Below are 19,621 nucleotides of genomic sequence, written 5' to 3'. Positions count from 1 at the left end.
CTTGGCCTGAACTCCCTTGTGCGGCATGGACTTGTCTTGGACCAACTCGCAGACTTTGGGACATAGATACCTCGGCCTTCCTTCATTTTGGTGCGGCCTGGTCTCCTTGCTCCCAGCCAGCACGCCCAACCCGGAGTAATTTGCGAATGGACGTGCGGCCTAGCTTCCTCTCTTCTGACCCGCACTCTCAAGCCGCAGTATTTGGGACTTAAACACTTTGGGCCTCTTCATGGTTTTGTGCGGCTTGGTCTTCTTACACCAGGTAGCACGCCCAGGCCGGAGTAATTTGCGAGTTGGGCTGCGACCTGGGCTCTTCTTGCACCAAGCCGCACATCTAGGTAGCACTCAGGCGCCCTCCAAGCTTTTCAGACCTTAAACACTTCTCTCAGCCCTCTCACATGCTCCATTTCATTTATCACTGGGCTATGTCTTCCAAAAATCACCTAGAACGTGAGACCAACTCACAAAACCCATCAAAAGATCCTAAAACATAAAAAGAAATGAGAGAAAAGATTAAAAAGATTATATACAAGGATAAGCATGGGGTGTCTCCCAAGAGCACTTTGTTTAAAGTCACTAAGTTTGACTTCTTACACTCTTTTTAGTAGGGGAGAGGAGGAGCTTTGATGCTCCAGGTCTTGTCCATGAATTCAAGCTTGAGGTCCTTGTTCATCAGCTCTTGGACACCATCAGATCCTTTGTCTATGAACTCTGGTGTGAGGATAGCTCTGACTTTGGCAAATGGTCTTCATCTTCCATTGCCTTTAACCTTGTATTCAACAGCTCCACCAACAAACTTCCAAGGAGTGAGAGTTAAGACCTGAGAAGATGACTCAAGAGTGAATGGTCTGGTTCTTGGTGGGTTCTTGTCTTGAGACCCTGAGCCATTGCCTTTGTTGCTGCTGATCTCCTTCTCACTTGGTGTAGGAGATAGAGATTCCAAGCAAGCTTCATCATCACTAAAGAAATCCCCTTCAAACTCAAGATCAGGTCTTATTAGGGATTCTTTCTTTTTCTCAACAGATTCAAGGGGTTGAGCTTCTTCTATAGTTCCAATGCTCCCCACATACATCATCCCATAGTGTTTCAACTCATCAGAATCATCAGATATAACTCCACAAAACCCAGCAAGAGGAGGCTTAAGAGGATAAGATACTTTATCATCTACCTTAGCAAGCACCACTCTTTGAGTATCAAAGTCCATCCTTGCTCCTGTGGTGTTCAGAAATGGAGTTCCAAGCAAAAGAGGTAGCTCTTTTGTCTTCTTCATCTTCATAACTACAAAATCTGTTGGAACTATACATTCACCAATTTTCAATGGGTAGTCTTCAAGGATTCCATATGGTTTCTTTGAGGATGAATCTCCAAAGGTGATTGACATGGGGTGATGCTTAAGACTCTTGATCCCTAGTCTATCCACCATGTCTAAAGACATTACACAGATGCTTGATCCAGAATCACACAAAGCATTGTCCACTTTCAAATTTCCAAGAGAGCATGAGATGGAGAATTTTCTTGGGTTGCCTAGCTTGGGAATAGATTTGGGTTTCACCCTTGTTGAGCCAGTGCTAGAGACTCCATCAGATGTCCTTCCTTGAACCATTCTCTGATCATTTCCTTCAGCAATCTCAGAATCATTCTTTTTCATATCAAAACAAGCTGCCTCCCCACCTTCTTTCTCAATGTCCCCATTGAGATCACAGAACAGGAAGTCAAACTCCTCTATGATGGCGTCCTCATCATCTTGTGTTAGGCACTTTGCACTTGAGACATTGCCATGGAGAAGATCCTCAATTTCTTTGACAGCAGCATGATTCTCATCATTTGAGAGTATGGCATTGCAGTATTCTGTTGGATGTGCAACTGATGTCCTTGGTAAAGATCTTTGAGCTTGAGAACTGCAGTGGCCCTTGTTGTTCTCTAGAGTCTTGACTTTGGAAGCCAACGTTGAAAGCTGAGATAGAAGATCAGAATAACTGCAATCCACCTTGTTGTTAATCTCTGCCATTTTCTTGTTAAAGTCCATGGCACCACTTGCTTGACCTTTGAGGATTTTCTGGAGCAGGTTCTGCACTTCTTGATCCTTATTCTCTGAGTTCTGTTGGAGACTTTGTTGTTGGTGAAGAACAAAACCTTGTTGTTGAGTGTTTTGAGGATAGAAGTTCTGGTTTGGGGGATTCTTGTAGTAGGTAGAGCCCTTTTGGTAACCTTGTTGGCCACCTACAAAGTTCACCTCAGTTGTGATGTCTTCCCTTTGAAATGTGTCTTGAAACACATGATTCACATCTTTAACAAAGTTGGCTGACTGATGAGAAGCTAAGAGAAGTGTGTCTAGCTTCTCATTGAGAGACTTGATGTCTTTCCTTGTCCTTTCCTCTTTAGCACTCACAGCTCCTCTTGAATTCCTTTCAAAGTCTGATCCATAAAGCTCATCACTCTGAGCTACATTCTCCATTAGGGTCATGGCATCATTGACTTCCTTGGTCATGAAATTACCATTTGAAGCTGTGTCCACGAGAAGTCTGACCTTTGGTAAAGTACCTCTGTAGAAGGTAATTAGCAGCTGACAATCTGAGAATCCATGGTGAGGGCATTGCATGGTATAACCTCTAAATCTTTCCCAAGCCTCATAAAATGATTCATGGTTCTTCTGAATGAAACTTGAGATTTCATTTCTTAACCTTGCTTTTCTTGATGAAGAGAAGAACTTGGTTAGAAATGCTCTTTTGCATTGCTCCCAAGTGTGGATGGATCCTCTTGGGAGGTTCTTTTCCCACTGATGTGCCTTATGTCCAAGGCTGAATGGGAACAATCTCAGTTTGAAACTGTCTTCAGATACCCCATTGATCTTAGTGAGATCACAAACTCTGTCAAACTGATCCAGATGCTCCAAGGGATCCTCCATAGGTAAGCCATGGAACTTCTGATTCTGAACCATATTGATCAAAGAGGCCTTCACCATAAAGTTGTTGTTTTGGACAGGAGGTGGCCTGATTCCTGCTCCATACTGGTGTGCATAAGCTCGGTCATTCTCACCAACAAAGACTGGTTGGGGCTGATGACGTATGGGTGGGTTTGGGTGGGGCTGTGGTGGATTAACCTGAGGTCGGTATTGGTTCTGGTTACCCTGAGCGTGTCCCTGATGGACCTGAGACTGTTGAGCCTGAATTCCAATCCCATTACCAGCTCTTTGACCTTGATCAGCTTCTTGAGCCTGATGCTCATTCCCAACTTGCTGATTCATTCCTAACCTCTCCAAGTGAACAGCTCTTTCTCTTTGTCTTCTGGCTTGGCTTCTTGTGATCATAAACCTGAGAACAAAGACAGAACTTGAAAGGTGATCAGTAAAACAAAAGAAACTTGATCTCAAAAACTATATCAGAAACTAATGCTAACAATCCCCACACAATATGGCAACGGCGCCAATTGATAGTAGGAATTTTTCAATCCTTGATCAATTCCTCAACTACTCATGTCATTGTAGCACTTGAGGTATCAATCCAAATGGAGAGATTCTAGACACTAGAACTATGAGGAGCTATCTTAATTCAAGTCTAATAAGCAGGTGAGTTGGTAACAAGGTGATCTATAAACATTAAACAAACACAGACAAGCAGTAATTAAGAACAATCAACAAGTTAAACAAAACAAACACTCAAATTCAAATAAGGATAAAGCTAAACCTCTAGATGTGATCATTGATCAGGGTGCTTTAAATGTGAATTCATGAAGCTAAGCAAACAATGCAACACTTGCAAATCTTTAGTCTAGACTTCCAATTCAGATTAATTCATTCTCATGACAGAAATCCCTTTGTTAATTACCAATTCAAGACTAATTCCCATTAGATGAATAAACAATCAACAAGCATAAGGGTCCAAGTCTAAAATGACCAGACAGCCTCTTTGTGCATCAAAATAAGAGCTAAGAAAGACTGAATCTTATACAGAAAGATAAAGCAAGCATCACATGATCTCAAATCCAATCAACTTAGAGTTTAAAGCTAGATTAATCCTCTCATGAAGGTATTAATCTCTATACTTATCCATTTTCAAACCAAATTCCCATTTGTGAAATATGAACTAGTAAGCATTAAGAATCAACTCTAATATGTCATTTATGCAATTAACAAACATTCCCATGGCATTAATGCATAAACCCTTAGTTAGCTTTCATTCAGGCATTTCATCAAACACTTTTGGTGCATGAAAAACCCAGATTCTAGACCCAAGTGATGTGCAAGGATCTAGCATTAGGATCAGCTAACTAAGGAAAGGAGAAGAGAATCTAAGCTTAAGCAATCATTAATCTACATCTAAGCACTCTAATCTACACACCTAGAAGCTTAAAAGATGACTACTCACTAATCATGAAAAACACATCTAATCTTTTGCAAGAGATGATGTTAATCATGATTAGAAGCAGAAATGAGATGATGAGATGATAAGAAACAGAATTAGATTGATTAAATCCTTCAGATCTCTCTTAATCAAAAACGTTTTTACACTAAAAAGGAAAGAAAACTAGAGAGAATTTAAGAGAGAAGATAACCTCCCTAGGGTTTTTCTCCAAAAAGCTATATAAACTAAGTGCTAATGAACCGGGTCAGCCCGGAACAAACCGGGTCCTGACCCGGCTTTAGTGGGTAAAGTGGAATTACTGCAGGTTGGTCCAGTGTCTCCCAGGTAGCATGCCCAAGTCGCAGTAGATGAAGAACTTATCTTGTGAGACTTAAATCGCTTTGTCTTAGCCGCACGCCCAAGTAGGAGTGTTTTGCGAGTCTTGCTGCGGCTTAATCTTCTTCTTCTTCAACTCGCAGGACCAAGGCGGTTTCTGGGGAATGTACAAACCGTGCGGCTTGGTCATCCCTAGTCCCAGGTCGCAGGCTTAAGTCGGAGTAAATTGCGAATGATCATGCGGCTTGGTTCCAGTGTCTCCCAGGTAGCATGCCCAAGTCGCAGTATTGTGGACTTAGCAATTTTCCTGCTCGGGAGCCTCAGACCTCATCCATTGATAGCTTACCCGCACTTCTCAACTCGCAGCATCAATTTCTAGGCATTCGTCTTCAGGCCTGCGAGTTAACCAAGTCACAAGGCTTTCTCGCAGCATTCAGAGCAGCTTGGACCACTTCGCATTCCGGAGAGTGTAACTTCTACGATACTTGTCCGAATTGAGTGATTCCGATTTCAGAGGACAGAGGACTCATAAATAGCCAACTTTGGTGAAGGAAGCTTCGGTGCTTGGGAAGTGTAAGGCTTGCTGGAGGGCTCAACTTTGCAGTGCATTTACACAATCAGAGAGAGGCGTCTAGACATGTGTCCATTCCGGAGATCGTATCTTCCTGCTCATAGCTCCGAATTGAATACTCGTGGACGTTCTGGAAAGAGGACGCAAATGGCTGTGATTCTCATGAAGGCCCCCGAAACTGAATCGGCCTAGACGTGCACCTTCCTTCGCATTCTTCGGAGCTCATTGGTTTGGTCCAAAACGGCAGCGAGACAGGAGTTTCTTCCGCCGAGCTTAACTTTCTGCTCACGCGTCCGAATTGAGTGATTCTACTTGTTATGGAACCGTGATCTAACCCTCTAAAACTTTGATGAAGCCCCCGACAGCTGAATCGGACCGGAAGGTTCCCCGGACAGGCGATCATTCAGGAGTATCGGATTGCTCCGGAATGGATGCGAGAGAGGTCTGTCTTCCGGTGACCGTATCTTTCAGCTCAGTGCTCCAAATGCCTTTATTCAACCTGTCCTGGGTTCTTGACTCAATTATCTCCAACTTTTCTGAAGACCCTGTAAGCTGAATCGGCCGGCAAGAGCTTGCGGTGACGCAATTTCGGAAATGTATCTGCACCCGGGATTTTGGCCGAGACACTTGACCGCGGTACGTGTTTCTGGCCGAGAAAGCTACCCGCGGGAAGGATTTTGGCCGAGAATCTTCGGCCATCAGTACATCATTTTGCCGAGAAACCCAAAATTGCTCCTTTTCACCATTTTTGATAAGTTCAACTCCATTTCTTCATCTGAATCACATCCTCCACTCCAAATAAACTCCAAAAGCACCTGTTTAACACTCCAAAACATGCAAAACTCTCTTGGACATAATGCAATCTCCTAAGTCCAAAAACAATGCCTAAAGACCTAAAATGCATGTAAATGAGACATGATTTGGACTAGAATATGTACATTAAATGATGCAATTTATGAATATATCATTCATGTCTATGAGATTTATGCATTTCCTATTTTTGTTCTCACTTAACGAGTTTAGGCTTTTGCTTTGTTTGAGGACAAACAAAGGTTTAAGTCTGGGGGAGTTGATAGCACCGTATTTTGACTACTTTTATGGATCGTTTTGAAATACTTTTTCTATGTTTTTAATTGCTTTTAAGTACTTTTATCACGTTTTTCTAGTATTTGTAGTTTCAAGACTCTTTTCAGGAAACTTAGGGAAAAGCTTAACAAAATGGATAGAAAACCAGATTTCAGCTCAGAGTCAAACCGTCAGAATTTCACCCCTGATTGAAGGCCTTCTCACCGTCTGATCAAGCTCAAATTTGGAGACATTAAAGATGGAAGTATCACCTTTCCAGTGCACTTTACAGCTTGGCAATCCAACGGTTCAATCAAAAGATACGCGAAAAGCAAGATGTCCCGTAAACCAGCCGGCAAGCACTTCCACCCACGGTCAACAAGCAATTTCCAGCGGTGAGGAGCATCCCGACCGCGGCCAAACACTCATTCCCCGCGTTCACACTTGTCCCGACCGCGGCCATCAACTTCCGAGCCCAAAAAGCCCATTTCTGAAGCCCACATTTGGAGAAACCCTAAGTGACGTCCAGAGAGGTCTTGAGCACTATAAATACATGTCTTAGGAACCCTAAACGAGGTGTAACCTATCACCACCGAAATATTTACTTCATAGTTTTATTGTTTTTGCTTTAACTTTTAGGGAGAGAGATATTTGTTCTCTTGAACCCTTGTTCTTTCTTTTTCAATTTCGGTTTCTATTCTACTTCTTAATACTATGTCTTTGATTTCGTTCATTATGTATGAGTAGTTTTATTGTTGGGATTAAGGGATTTTCGATGGGGATTTATATGTTCGATGAGGATTCCATGAGCTTTTGAGCCGAATCTTAGAACTTTTTCTTCTGAATTCGTTTTTACTGCATGAGAGTAGCGTCATGAACTACAATCTGATCCAGATGCTTGGTGACACGAAAGTGTTCATCAGGTATCAGATCTAGTTTGGGAGAGCAAAACAAACATAGGAGTTGAAACCTACCTATGGGCGATTTGTGAATTAGGACGAGTCTTAAACATAATGCATCTCTTCTCTTCCAGGGCCAGAGTGGAAACCAACTGGTCAGGGTTGAGAGAGATAGTTGTCTATGATCACAACACTGGCGTATTCATACGTCCGTGACTCCAGTTCGAAAAGTTTAAGCTAAGATCTTATAAATTTTTCTCTCCAGCAATGTTTTGAATCGTTCGTACCCCTGAGAAAATTTCCCTGAACTCCAACGCCTTCTTTCCCATTGATTTACACCGATTTTCTTTCAAGCTTTAGTTCAATATTGTCTTTCCTTTTTAGTTCATTTTCATTTAAGCAATTAGATATCCGTTTTTTACATTTTTAGTCATTTTCGTTAAGTTTAGTTATTACGTCATTTAATTCCCGTATTCTCTTTTAATATTCGTTTTTACATTTTAAACACATTACCAAACCCCCACAAAACCGTTTTGGTTCTAGACTTCCTTACTTTATACTTATTATAAGGCTTTTTGCAGGAAAAGATCCTCCTTCCCTGTGGATTCGATCCCTAAGTACTACAATCGATCAGCTGTGCACTTGCGGCTATTGATTTCAATTAGGGTAAAACTTGACAACCCTCGACACAACCACCAAGTCACCATCACATAGTCGGTTCTCATAGAACAAAAATCCATCATTTCGGAAATATTTGCCATAAGCGAATTTTTCACACGAAAGAAAGACTTCCTGAAAGTCTGGGTCGGTGGCATAGACGTCTTTGATCATCTCAAGCCCAAGGTGCATAGCGTCAAGACAAGGCATCGGCCACCACATTCTCTTTGCCTTGTTTGTACTGGATTACATAAGAGAACGTCTCTATAAACTCTACCCACCGAGCATGCCTCTTATTCAGCTTCTGTTGTCCCTTAAGGTGTTTGAGAGACTGATGGTCGGTGTGGATCACAAATTCCTTCGGCCAAATATAGTACTTCCAGGTCTGAAGTGCGCGGACTAAGGCATAGAGCTCCTTATCATAAGTCGGATAATTCAGCATGGCTCCACCAAGCTTCTCACTAAAGAAAGTAATCGGCTTCTTTTCCTGCATCAGTACGGCTCCTATACCTACACCAGAAGCATCACATTCAATCTCGAAAGTTTTGAGAAAATCTGGTAAAACAAGTAAAGGGGCGTGAGTAAGCTTGTGTTTTAGCAGCTGGAATGCATCCTCTTGGGCTTGTTCCCACTTGAAGCCCACGTCCTTCTTGATGACCTCAGTTAGTGGTGCAGCAATGGTGCTGAAGTCCTGAACAAATCGCCTATAGAAACCGGCTAGGCCATGTTTGGTTTTGAAAGCGGTTTCCACTCATCACCTTCCTTCATCCGGATTTGGTGATAACCACTTTTCAAGTCAATTTTCGAAAAGACACTAGACCCATGTAACTCATCGAGCATATCATCTAAGGTGGGAATGGGATGGAGGTACTTAACTGTGATGTTGTTGATAGCCCGACAGTCTACGCACATCCTCCAGGTTCTGTCCTTTTTCGGCACAAGCAAAACGGATACCGCACATGGACTCATGCTTTCCTGGATATAGCCTTTCTCCATAAGCTCGCCAACCTGCTTCTGAAGCTCCTTTGTTTCAAGTGGATTGGTTCTGTAAGCTGGCCGGTTCGGTAATGAAGCTCCATGTACAAAATCAATCTGATGCTTGATTCCTTGGATTGCTGGTAAGCCGCCTGGGTTGTCTTCCGGGAACACATCAGAAAATTCCTGCAAAACAGATGAAATACTGCTCGGAAGAACCGGCTCTGGGTCAGATATGCTAGTCAAAGCATCTTTAAACAAAAGAAGAATGAAAGGCTGCTTAGAAAGCAAGGCGTGTTTAATCTCACTTGGCCTCACAAATAAAGAAGTGTTTGATCTCCCGGTTTACTCTCAAAGGCCATTTGCTGGGTTATTCTCAGACTCTCATTCTCAGTTGAAGGGGTGTTTGGGAGATCACTCACAACGGATTTTCCTTTGCTGTTCTGCTCGAGTCGGAGTTGGTCAAAATATACCTCGCGGGGAGATAACGGTACAAGGGTAATCTTTCGGCCTTTAAACTCGAAGGAGTGTTTGTTGGTAAAGCCGTCGTGTACTGCCCTCCGGTCATACTGCCATGGTCTCCCGAGTAATATATGGCCGGCCTCCATGGGTAACACATCGCACACCACTTTGTCCTCGTATCGGCCGATGGCTAAAGACACCGAAACCTGCTTAGTAACCTTCAGCTGCCTCTGATTGTTTAACCACCTAAGGCTGTATGGCTACGGATGTTTCCGAGTGACAAGGTTCAACTTCTCCACCAAGGTAGTGCTAGCAACGTTCGTACAGATTCCTCCGTCTATGATAAGGCTGCCCACCTTTCCCTGAACAACACATCGGATAGGTTTTCCCGCTGTTCCTCTTCCTTGACCGGTTCCTGAGTTAGCAAAACTCGTCTGGATACGAGCAGTTCACCCTCAGCTGCATGCTCCTCATCATCGTCAAAAACCGGTCCGGTATCCTCCTCGTCATCTGACACAACCTCGCCTGAGTCAAGTAAAATCATTGCCCGCTGGTTTGGACACTTGTTGGCGTAATGCCCTTTGCCTCGGCACTTAAAACATTCAATATCTCTGCTTCTGACCGGATTAGCCTCGGTCTTGCCTTTGTATTGGGATGCGAATGAACTGGGCTTGAGATCTGGCTTGGACTTTGAATCGGACCTCGGCTGATAGCTTGGCTTTTCGTCTCTATAACTGGGCCGCGAACTGGAACCATAAGTTAGCCGAGAAGTGCCCTTTCTCTTAAGCTGTTGCTCCACCAACACGGCCTTGTGTAGCATCTCGGACATGTTTGCATATTCCTGCAACTCCATTCGATCCTGTAAGTCCCGGTTCAGACCGCTCAAGAAACGCGCCATGGTAGCATCCTCCGGCTCTTGTACGTTGGCTTTAAGCATAAGCCGTTCAATCTCCTGGAAATAATCATCCACACTCTTTGTACCCTGGGTCAGTCCTCGAAGCTTAGTGTGTAGCTCACGGTGATAGTGTGTAGGAACAAAGCGATGCCTCATCAGAGCTGCCATCTCATCCCATGTACTAATGGGTCGGTCTCCATTCCGTCTTAGGTTCGTCACAATCTGATCCCACCAGTCGACCGCATAACCATGGAACTCGGTCGCAGCAAGGTTAATCTTCTTTGTTTCGGAAAAGTTTTGGCACCCAAAGACTATGTCAATCTTTTTCTCCCACTCCGAGAACGCCTCCGGATCGTTTTTCCCGTAAAATGGTGGAATTCGAAGCTTAAGCCCACCGATGTCATTATCGTTCCGACCCCGAGTTTGAACTGGTTCGTCTCAACCTCGGTCTTGGTTCCGGCCGTCTTGTCTTGGGTTGCGGTCATGGTTCGGCCGATCACGATCCTCCCGACCTCGCCTGTGTTGAATCCTACTTCCACCCGAGGAGTTTCCGTCATTATAAAACGGGTTTTCGTCGACAACCTCTTCCTGGGCTTGAGTTCTCCTCTTCTGGCCCGTACGGTTTCGACCACCATCGCTTGGTCCGGATTCATCAGCTCGTCTGGGCTGCGTGGTCTCCAACCGTTCCATACGCCGGTTCATGCGACTCAGCATCCGAGTGATCTGATCCATTTTATGAACCATGGCTGCGTCCCTTATTTCTCCTGAATGAACAGAGGATGGATCTTCACTAGAAGACATGATGTACCTCGCAAAATGAACAAACAAGTTAATAAAAGTTTTCTCACTAGTGTTTCACTCATTGTTTCACTCAATCACTCTTAATGTCCTCACAATACTAGAAACTCTCCTCGGGTCTTGTAGAACTAGATCGAAAACTCGATTTAAGCCCAAACCAAAACAGAATATCAAGCGGATTATAAAGACAAACCGATTAGATAGACAGAAAAGATTTTCGTTTTTCAACCAGATCTTTTTTTTTTTAAGATCTGGGATTTTACAAAAGAAAGAGAAGATAAGGTGGAAGTTTAAAGACTATGAGAGGATAGATAATACCGATTTCAAGGGTGTGGCTCTGATACCACTTGATACAATCTTCCCAAGGAAATCACACTCTTGATCGGATTTGGCTGATAACTCCTTGACTCCAAACGGATTCACGGAAAAGATGCTAAGGGGTGGGTTGAAACCCGAAGATCCTTAGGCCCAAACTCGCGGTGAAAAGCTTGAAACAACGGGGTGACTAAGCTGGCTGATCGGATCCGTGGAAAAAGGATGTTAAGGCGTGAGAACTAAGTTCCCGAAAATCCTTAAGCCCCTTTAACTACTTGAACGTCCCAACGAGACAACTGGTGAAGGCTGCGTCAAGTGTAATGGGCGACACTTGATAAACCGAAATGATCAAATGGCTAACGACCAAGTAATCAGAAAAAGTTCACGAAGAACAAAATAGAGAAATCTCTAAGAAACTTTATTAAGGAAAAAGTGAATGAACGAGATTTGGGATCTCTACATCGTCTATATAGGGGAAAGAGCAGGCAAAAAGCCATACTCGGTAAAGACAATTTTATTAAATGAAGCTAAGACCGAAATAAATAAAGCTTGGACTGAGTCCTCGGCTGCCTTGACTACGTTGACTGACTCTTGGACTTCCAGCCGAGATGACTCTTGGAATTCTTCATGAGTTTGGGCCGAGAAAGGAATGTAAGCTCATAACCTCGTTTAAACCTCTACCCGGAAAACCCATTGGGACAAAACCGAGCACAGGAAAAAGAGTACCATGAACTTACATGCCGGCCAAACCTCAATCCCATTCCTGGTACAATACTGAGGTCAAGATGGCAAGTGTAAGTTGATCCTCATTGACCCGGCCATGAACATCCATGTTCCTGATTCCCTCAAGCAAACTCTGAACAGCTCCAGCAAGCTTCCGGGTCTTGGACCGCGTTAAAGGACCCTCCGGAACGACTAAGGCTGATTCCGGAACCTCCACTTGTGCCTCTGGGTCCATGATCACATCTCTAGATACAACACTTCTCGTGGCTCGGATTAAACCTAGGATCGGATTCTGGATGATCAATCCAGAATTACCGCTTTGAGAATTGGATGAATGGGAGAATCATGTTAAAAATCAAAATTCTTTTTTCCTAAAAACCTAGATGTCATTCGAATATGGGATCCCTTTGGATTACCCTTTCACCCAACTAGGTGACTACTCAGACATGGCTAAGGTAGACATCATCATCGGTTTAGAACTAAGAAGAAGAAAGGTAGAAGAAACAAAGTTGCAGAAAAACTTCTCTTATTGAAGACAGTATGGCGATGAAAAGCTTCCACAGATGCATTAAAGTAAAACCTAAAACTTTGAATGAGTTCTCTCTCAAAAAGATGAAAGAGGCTCTCTTACAAAAGATCTAAAAATCAGTATTTATAGTGTTTCTCCAAGTCTTGGGCGTCTAGGGCTTGTAAAATGGGTGCAAGAAGTGTCTTGGGCCTTAATTGGGCTCCCGAGGTTTGGACATAGGTCCACCGGGGGTGAAACCTCCTGAGCCGCGGGGGGAAGAAAGCAGGCGCGGGTGAAAGCACTTGTGCTTGACTGGGCTTGTGTTGATCGGCCTTCAATGCATTGATGCTATCTTGAGATCTAACCGTTGGATTGCTTTCATTCCAAGTGTGTTGGAAATCTGGTTGTCTTCTCTATAATGTCTCCAAATTTGGGGATGATCAGACGGTGAGAAGGTCTTCTTTGGTTGCCAAAATTCTGATAGCCTAAATTTATCCAAAAATGTACTTTTGCTCCAAAATGCACTCTAAAGTCCCAAGTTTCCTGAAAAGCCTTTTAAAACTCCAAAACAGGAAAAACACTTATAAAACCTTTAAAACTGAGTAAAAACACCTGCATAAGATATTGAAAGTGATTCATAAAAGTGGTCCGAATCAGGTTTTATCAACTCCCTCAGACTTAAACCTTTGTTTGTCCTCAAACAAAACCAAAGATCTGAAAAGAGGTTTGAAAATCGCAGGAACTAACAAAATCTCAGAGATCATGCTTCTTAACTAGAGTTAGTCATTATGCTCAAATCAAAGATAGTCTAGAAAATTCTCACCAAAGCACAAGCATAACTAGTTCGTTGATCCGTCATGCGAAAATCTACACACTTAAACCTATCCTCCAGTCAACTAGCTCTTAACATTCATTTATAAGTTCCAGTGGTTCTCATCAAAAGGATTTTAGCAAAGCAATCAACGCTAGGTATTCAAAATGGCTGTTTAGAAGGTGAGGCTTTTAGTGTTTAGGGTTACCTTTACTGAAGAGACAAGACATTATGCAAAACAGCAAGAAAGGGTGGAGCTGTTGATATCCACAGTTTCCAGTCACATTCTTCTTGCTTTAGGATTCTTGATCTCCCTTCTTCATGTTCTCCTCATACCTCTTCCAGACTTAGACTTTTGTCTAGTTTTTAAAACCAATGCTCACAAATGAATACTTGTAGCCTTTGCTTCAAATAATTTCAGCCATCCTAGACTCTTTAGGCATTTAGTTTCCTTTCCTTTCATTCTTTTTCTCTTTTTTTTGATTTTCTTCTCTTTTTTTTTTTTTTGCAAGGGGAAACCTCCTTTGGATGTATAGTCTTAGGAAGTACAAATTTTACCTTTAAATTCAAGATTTTTGAGGCATCATCGAGCTTTGATAGGATTGCTGATACTCCTCTTTCCCAAATTTCTTCAGTCCTTCTCTTGAGTGACTAAAAACTATGGTGTTCCTCCCTCTCCGGCGTTTTTGCACATATCTGCCAAAAGAGCTAAACAGAGAATGCATGAAGTTTGAAATAATGGTTCTGGGTAAAGGGTGTGGTACCAGATAAAGATGAACTGGCCATCTAGGACAACAAAGAGTGGTAATAATAATGTAAAGATGTCCTAGATGTCTGCTAAAGCCAATGATGAGAAAATTAAATGTCAAGATTATGTTCAAGTAAAATGAGCTAGTCTATCCTGTCAGGACAAGTCTCCATGAATAAAAATCCTCTGGTGGGAGTTAGTAGTGCAAGTACTCTAGCTACCGCCTAGTCTAGTACTATCCACAAAAGAAACTAGCATGAAAATTCTAGAAGCACATGGGTCTTACTGATCATAGTTTTGTGTCAAACATTCCTGAAAAATACTCAAGGTCTTTTAATAAGCATAGAAATTTTTTAAAAATTGCAGAAAAAGATAAGAAACAAAGAAAAATAGATTAGTTCGGATAGACATCCTCCCCCAGACTTAAATCACACTGTCCCCAGTGTGAAAAAGTTGGTGAGAAGATGGTGAAATAAAAGCAAAAGAGTCTAAAATAAAAGAAAAGAAAATGGTGATAGAACCGTGGGTATGATGTGATGATGGATAGGCGCATATGTCTCATGGCTGTCATCTGTCTCTGTAGATGAGGAGTCATCAGACCGGCGGATCTTCAGTAGTCTCTTCATGCGCCTGTTGATCTTCTCTTGCTGGTCAAGCTTCTTCTTCAAAGCTGCAAAGTCTGCATTAATCCTCGTGGATGCTCTGAAATGAGAAGAACTGGCTCTGGATGAGGATGGTGCAGGCTTTAGTCTCATGCTGTTTGCAGCTACCTCCCTCTTGGCTTTTGCAGCCAGAAATTGCTTCATGGTCAGAGGTAAGAGTGGCAAAGATGGTAGGAAGTCGCTGGTCTCTGGTTTCCACCCTTTGTCATAAACTCCATAACCCATCAGCTTCCAAAGATCCTCATCTGGATCCTTCTCCAATGCAATCTCATCACAATAAGGCAACTTCAAAGCATCACATATCTCTAAGATGGTAAGAGAGTAAGGATGACCTCCAATAGAGAAGGAGAGTGTGCCATCTAGAGCTCTAGGAGTAGCTCTCTTCTGGTAGCTCAAGGTTGCTGATGCAAGGAACTCCTTCGTGTGGTTCTCATAGGTCTGAAAGTTCTGCTCCATGAATAATCTCATTCCAAGCCTATCAAGATATCATATCACATCTTCTCTGATTCCAAGCATCTCAAGAGTTGAGTAGTCAATTTCTGGAGTTGGCTTGATCTTCAGCTTCTCAAGCTGTGCCAGGTAATCGATGTCTGGGTCTATGGCTTTACCAACAAACTTCACTTTCGACTTAGAGGAAGGCTTGACTCTTCTTGGGAAAGATAGCTGAGTGGAGGTCTGCTCAATCTTTCCTGAAAAGATTCTTCTTTGTGCGGTAATGAAGGTGGATAGAGGCTCATCTTCACTCAGTTGTGTCTCGTTCAATGCATCATATGTCTCTTGCGAATGGGGCTTCTTCGCATGAGGGCTCTTCTTGGTTCGAATCAGTCGAACTTGAGAGAGATCCATGATCTGCAAAAACGAGATTCTCGAGACAAAGGATAAATCAAGCTGCTTTGGTATCGATTTTTATGAACAAGGTGTTTACAGAGAAATCATAAACACATTATCATGACAAACAAGCTGTAAATGCATCAAACATTACAAAATCTGAGAATTTATGGTCAAGTTCGATATACTGATGATCAACACATGAGATTTCTGAATCAGGATCATGTTTTATGCTCACTCACGTGTAATCTAATCTAGTTTTCTATCAACAAGAACCAAACAATCCAGATTTGCAAAGTTGAACCAAACAGATCTCCAAATTTCAATTTTCTCAAAGTTTAAATCTCAGATTTTCAAAATATTCAAATCTCTATGGTCTAAGTGTTTAACCATGCAATTAAACTACCCAGTAGTCTAGCCATAAGTCCAAAGACAGTTTCCAATCATCCTAAGGTGAATTTCTACTCATTCTAAGAAAACCCTAAATCTGAGTTCTTAAGAAAAAGTGAGAAATTTGAGCTCATACCTTGATGAAAGTGTTATGTGATGATAGATTTGAAATCTCCTTTGAAAAAGAGTGAGATATGTTCGAAAATTTGGAAAGGATTTGTCAAGTTTGAAATCTGTATTTTTCTCTAGATCTCCAAGCTTGTTGAGGAAGATGAAGAGAAAAGACGTTTTTGATCTTTTAAATCCTCCATTTCTATTAAAAGGGTGTTTTCCCTAAGAAATTTTTTTTTTAAAAAGTTTAGAAGACTTACCTGGCGTTTTTAACACGGAAATTATGTTTTAGGAACTTCCCGGTTAAATCCCGTAATAAAACAAGGAATTGAAGTTTCGGTTTACGGGAAACAGGAAAAACTTGCCTGGTCACCAAAACAGGGCCGGCTGCGGGTCAGGTGCGCGTGCCCACGGTAAACTCGAGTCGGGCCGCGGCTGAAGTGCGCGGGCCGTGGTAAACAATGGGTCGGCCGCGGCTGGATTAATCACGGCTGGATTAATCGCGGCCGCGGCAAATGCTTTCCGGGAGTTCCTGGTTTCTCCCGTTTTCCTGCTTTCTCCTCCTATCTTTTTGTATTTTCTGGTTTTTTGAATGTTTTTGGTTTTTCTGGGTTTTATGAAAGCCTGAAATGCATAAAAAGAAAAGAAAATCATACCAAATGGGTTGCCTCCCATTAAGCGCTTTTGTTTAAAGTCTTTTAGCTAGACTCTTGACAGGATTTGGATTGAGAAGAAGAAACAGGACTCTTTGAATTTAGAGTCCTTGTGGTCCTCCTTAGCCTGAACTTTGGATTTCCTTCATCTTGAATCGCAATTTCTTTTCCTTTCTTAAGGATTTTTGCATCTTTGAGAACATATTTTGTCTTCTCAACAATTCCTTCAAGATTTTTCTCCTTTTCCTTGCTGATGTATGGTGGCACCACTATCTTGATGTTCCCAAATTGCCTAGATGCAAGTGCTTTTAGTTCCTTTTTGTCCTCCATCACCTTCTCCTTGTCCTTGTCTTTTTGATTTGGAGCTTGGTCTGGTGTGGTCTTATAGAACTTTCTCCTATCCACATTTAAGAAAACTAGACAGCGATTTGCATGCTCAATAATAGCACCTACAGTAGCTAAGAATGGGCGACCAAATATCAAAGGTCTGTCTTTGTCCTTGTCCATCTCCAGAACTTGGAAATCGGCTGGGATTGTCTTGTTTCCAATGATCGGTGGCAAATCCTGGATCATTCCTTCTGTTCTCTTTTGAGATAAATCTCCAAAGATTATCCTTACTGGTGATAGGACAAATGTACCTATACCAAGTTTCTCAGCAACAGATTTTGACATGACATTCAAATTAGCACCGGAATCACATAAACAATCTGAAAATTCAATTCCAAAGATTGAACAGGTGAATGAGAAGCGCCCTGGATCCTTAGACTTTTTGAGTCTTTGGTCAGGCAAGCGTTTGGTACCTTAACTGGAATGACTCGGCTTCTCTCATGCTCGGTTTCAGAGTCCTTTATGAGAGGTTCAGGCGTCAATCTCCCCTTAGAGTCTGCGACAGGTTCTCCCTCCAAAACTGCTGTCATAGCATTGCAGAACTTCTTTGGTTTATCTTCTACTCTTCCTGGTAAAACTCCTGGTTGTCTTTTCATTGAATCTGCAGTTTGACCTATTTGATGTTCTAACTTCTTGACATGGGTCGCAAGAGATTCGACCTTCCCATTCAAATCAGTGTAGATACTATCGATCTTCACCCCCATTTCCCTGAATGACTTCTCATTGCCTTGAGTAGTCTGCATCATAGTTTGTTCAAGCGATTTTACCTGATTACTTAGCTGGGAAAGGGTTGCTTCTAATGAGCTGGTCTGTGCTTGTTGAGGATTGAATGCTGGTCTTTGTTTGAAGTTTCCTCCTCCATAGTTTCCACCTTGAAACTTGTTTTGAAAACTCCTTTGCTGCTGTGGATAGGGCTGATTTTGGCTCCTTGATTTCTGTATGAGAGATTGTTGAAGTTGGCACCAGAGTTCCTAAATTTGTTGTTGAAAGCTGGACTAAATCGATTATGGTATGCCTGAGCTCCCTTAAAATTGATTTCTTCCTCTTGGTACATGCCCACTTCTTCATATCTTCCATCTTCCTCATTTCCTACATCAATATCACAAGCATGTATATTCTTGTTTTGAGACTTAAGAAGTTGACTTACCATGGTTTTTAGCTCAGCAATCTCCCTTGATTCATGACTAGTGATAGTCTTCTTTGATCTGTCATACTCAGGGTTGTTGTTGCAGTTAGCTACAGCCAAATTTTTGATGAGTGACCTCCCTTGTGGTATGGTTTTTGAACTTAAATCTCCATTACTGGCAGTGTCAAGAGAAAGTTGATACTTCTTCTGAAGTCCTCTGTAGAAGGTGCTTAGCAGGTTTGCTCCAGAGAAACCATGATGAGGGCAGTCTCTCTCATACTCCTTGAATCTCTCCCTGGCTTCATAGAATGATTCTATTGGGCCTTGTTGGAAACTTTGTATCTTGTTTCTCAGCTGGTTCGATCTTGACTTGGTGTAGAAGTGGTTCAGGAAAGCTGACTTGCATTCTTCCCATGAAGTAATAGAACCAGATGTCATAGATTTCAACCATCTAAAAGCTTTATCACTTAGAGAGAAAGGAAAAAGCTTACACTTCACATTGTCCACAGTTTCTGGAGATGTTCTCACGATTTCAGAGATTTCTTCAAAAAGATCAATGTGATCCATTGGATGCTCAATAGAGATTCCATGGAATTGGTTCTGCTTCACCAAAGAGACAATTTGAGGTTTTATCTCATGATTTTCTCTTGGAACAGGAATTTGAATAGCTGATCGATTTTGAAAGTGTTGGTGAGGTGCATCAAAATCGGCAATGAGTCTATTCCGAGGTTGTCTTCTCGCAGGATTGGCAAGCTGTATTGGTGGATTGGCTTCTATAACAACTGGTGGAACAATTTTTTCATCATTCCTTCTTCCTTCAACATCGTCCTGGTCTTGTCTCCTTTGATTTTCAGAGATTTGAGCACGATTTAGAGGGACTCGGTTTCCCTCTTCATCGATTTGTGGCTGTCCATCTTCTTCATGAGCAGCATCTAGGTCGTCACCATGAACTGAATCACGGTCATCATCTCCAATGTGATCCTCCTGATCATGATTTAAAATATTTTCTCGATGGGCATTAGGATTGGCCATCTTGAGCGTTCTTCGTCTGAGTTTCCTAAGTGCTATTTCGTGTTTGTCAATCTCGTCTAAGGGCAATACGATTTCGTCAGGATCTCTCCTAGTTTTCATGCACATGTGAGCAAAGGAAGCAAAGATAAAATGAGGAGTTAGAAAATCTCCAGCAGAACTCGAAAATCTTGAGGTTTAGGATTAAAATTAGATTAAGAAGTCAAGTCAACAGCGACAGATCCCCGGCAAAGGCGCCAAAAACTTGATGTTAGTGCAGTGGGCAATACAAGTTTAACCCTAGACAAGCTGCAAGTGCACAGCAAACGCAGTAGTACTTAGGGATCGAATCC

At 42.3% G+C, this 19,621-nt stretch overlaps 1 protein-coding gene and 2 non-coding genes across 3 annotated transcripts; 2 read left to right on the top strand and 1 right to left on the bottom strand.

Annotated features, from left to right (window-relative positions):
- Positions 1-2,576: 2,576 nt before the first annotated feature.
- LOC112086276 lies at positions 2,577-2,683 on the top strand. Its single transcript, XR_002899398.1, has one exon. It is a non-coding gene; the product is annotated as a small nucleolar RNA R71 (small nucleolar RNA).
- A 5,381-nt stretch (positions 2,684-8,064) lies between these two features.
- LOC112086244 lies at positions 8,065-10,368 on the bottom strand. Its single transcript, XM_024155154.1, has 4 exons — positions 9,662-10,368; positions 9,193-9,557; positions 8,627-9,094; positions 8,065-8,378 (listed from the first exon to the last, which is right to left on the bottom strand). Exons 1-4 carry the CDS (start codon positions 10,366-10,368, stop codon positions 8,065-8,067), a joined length of 1,854 nt encoding a protein of 617 aa, XP_024010922.1.
- Positions 10,369-18,510: 8,142 nt separating this feature from the next.
- Positions 18,511-18,616, top strand: LOC112086329. The gene has a single exon (XR_002899451.1). It is a non-coding gene; the product is annotated as a small nucleolar RNA R71 (small nucleolar RNA).
- The last annotated feature ends 1,005 nt before the right edge of the window (positions 18,617-19,621 follow it).

The sequence above is a fragment of the Eutrema salsugineum genome, unplaced genomic scaffold (genome assembly GCF_000478725.1).
Source record: "Eutrema salsugineum unplaced genomic scaffold, Eutsalg1_0 scaffold_21, whole genome shotgun sequence".
NCBI classification, from domain to species: domain Eukaryota; kingdom Viridiplantae; phylum Streptophyta; class Magnoliopsida; order Brassicales; family Brassicaceae; genus Eutrema; species Eutrema salsugineum.
Note: the sequence above shows the minus strand (reverse complement) of the source record. Positions and strands in the feature narration are given on the sequence as shown.

Excerpts from the sequence above, each read along its gene's own strand:
- LOC112086244 (XM_024155154.1), bottom strand. The coding sequence starts at position 10,368 with ATGGCAGCTCTGATGAGGCATCGCTTTGTTCCTACACACTATCACCGT. Across the intron at positions 9,558-9,661 it reads GATGTGTTGTTCAGGGAAAG|CCTTAGGTGGTTAAACAATC; the intron begins GTGGGCAGCCTT and ends GTAGCCATACAG. Across the intron at positions 8,379-8,626 it reads CCAAATCCGGATGAAGGAAG|GTATAGGAGCCGTACTGATG; the intron begins GTGATGAGTGGA and ends CTTCTGGTGTAG.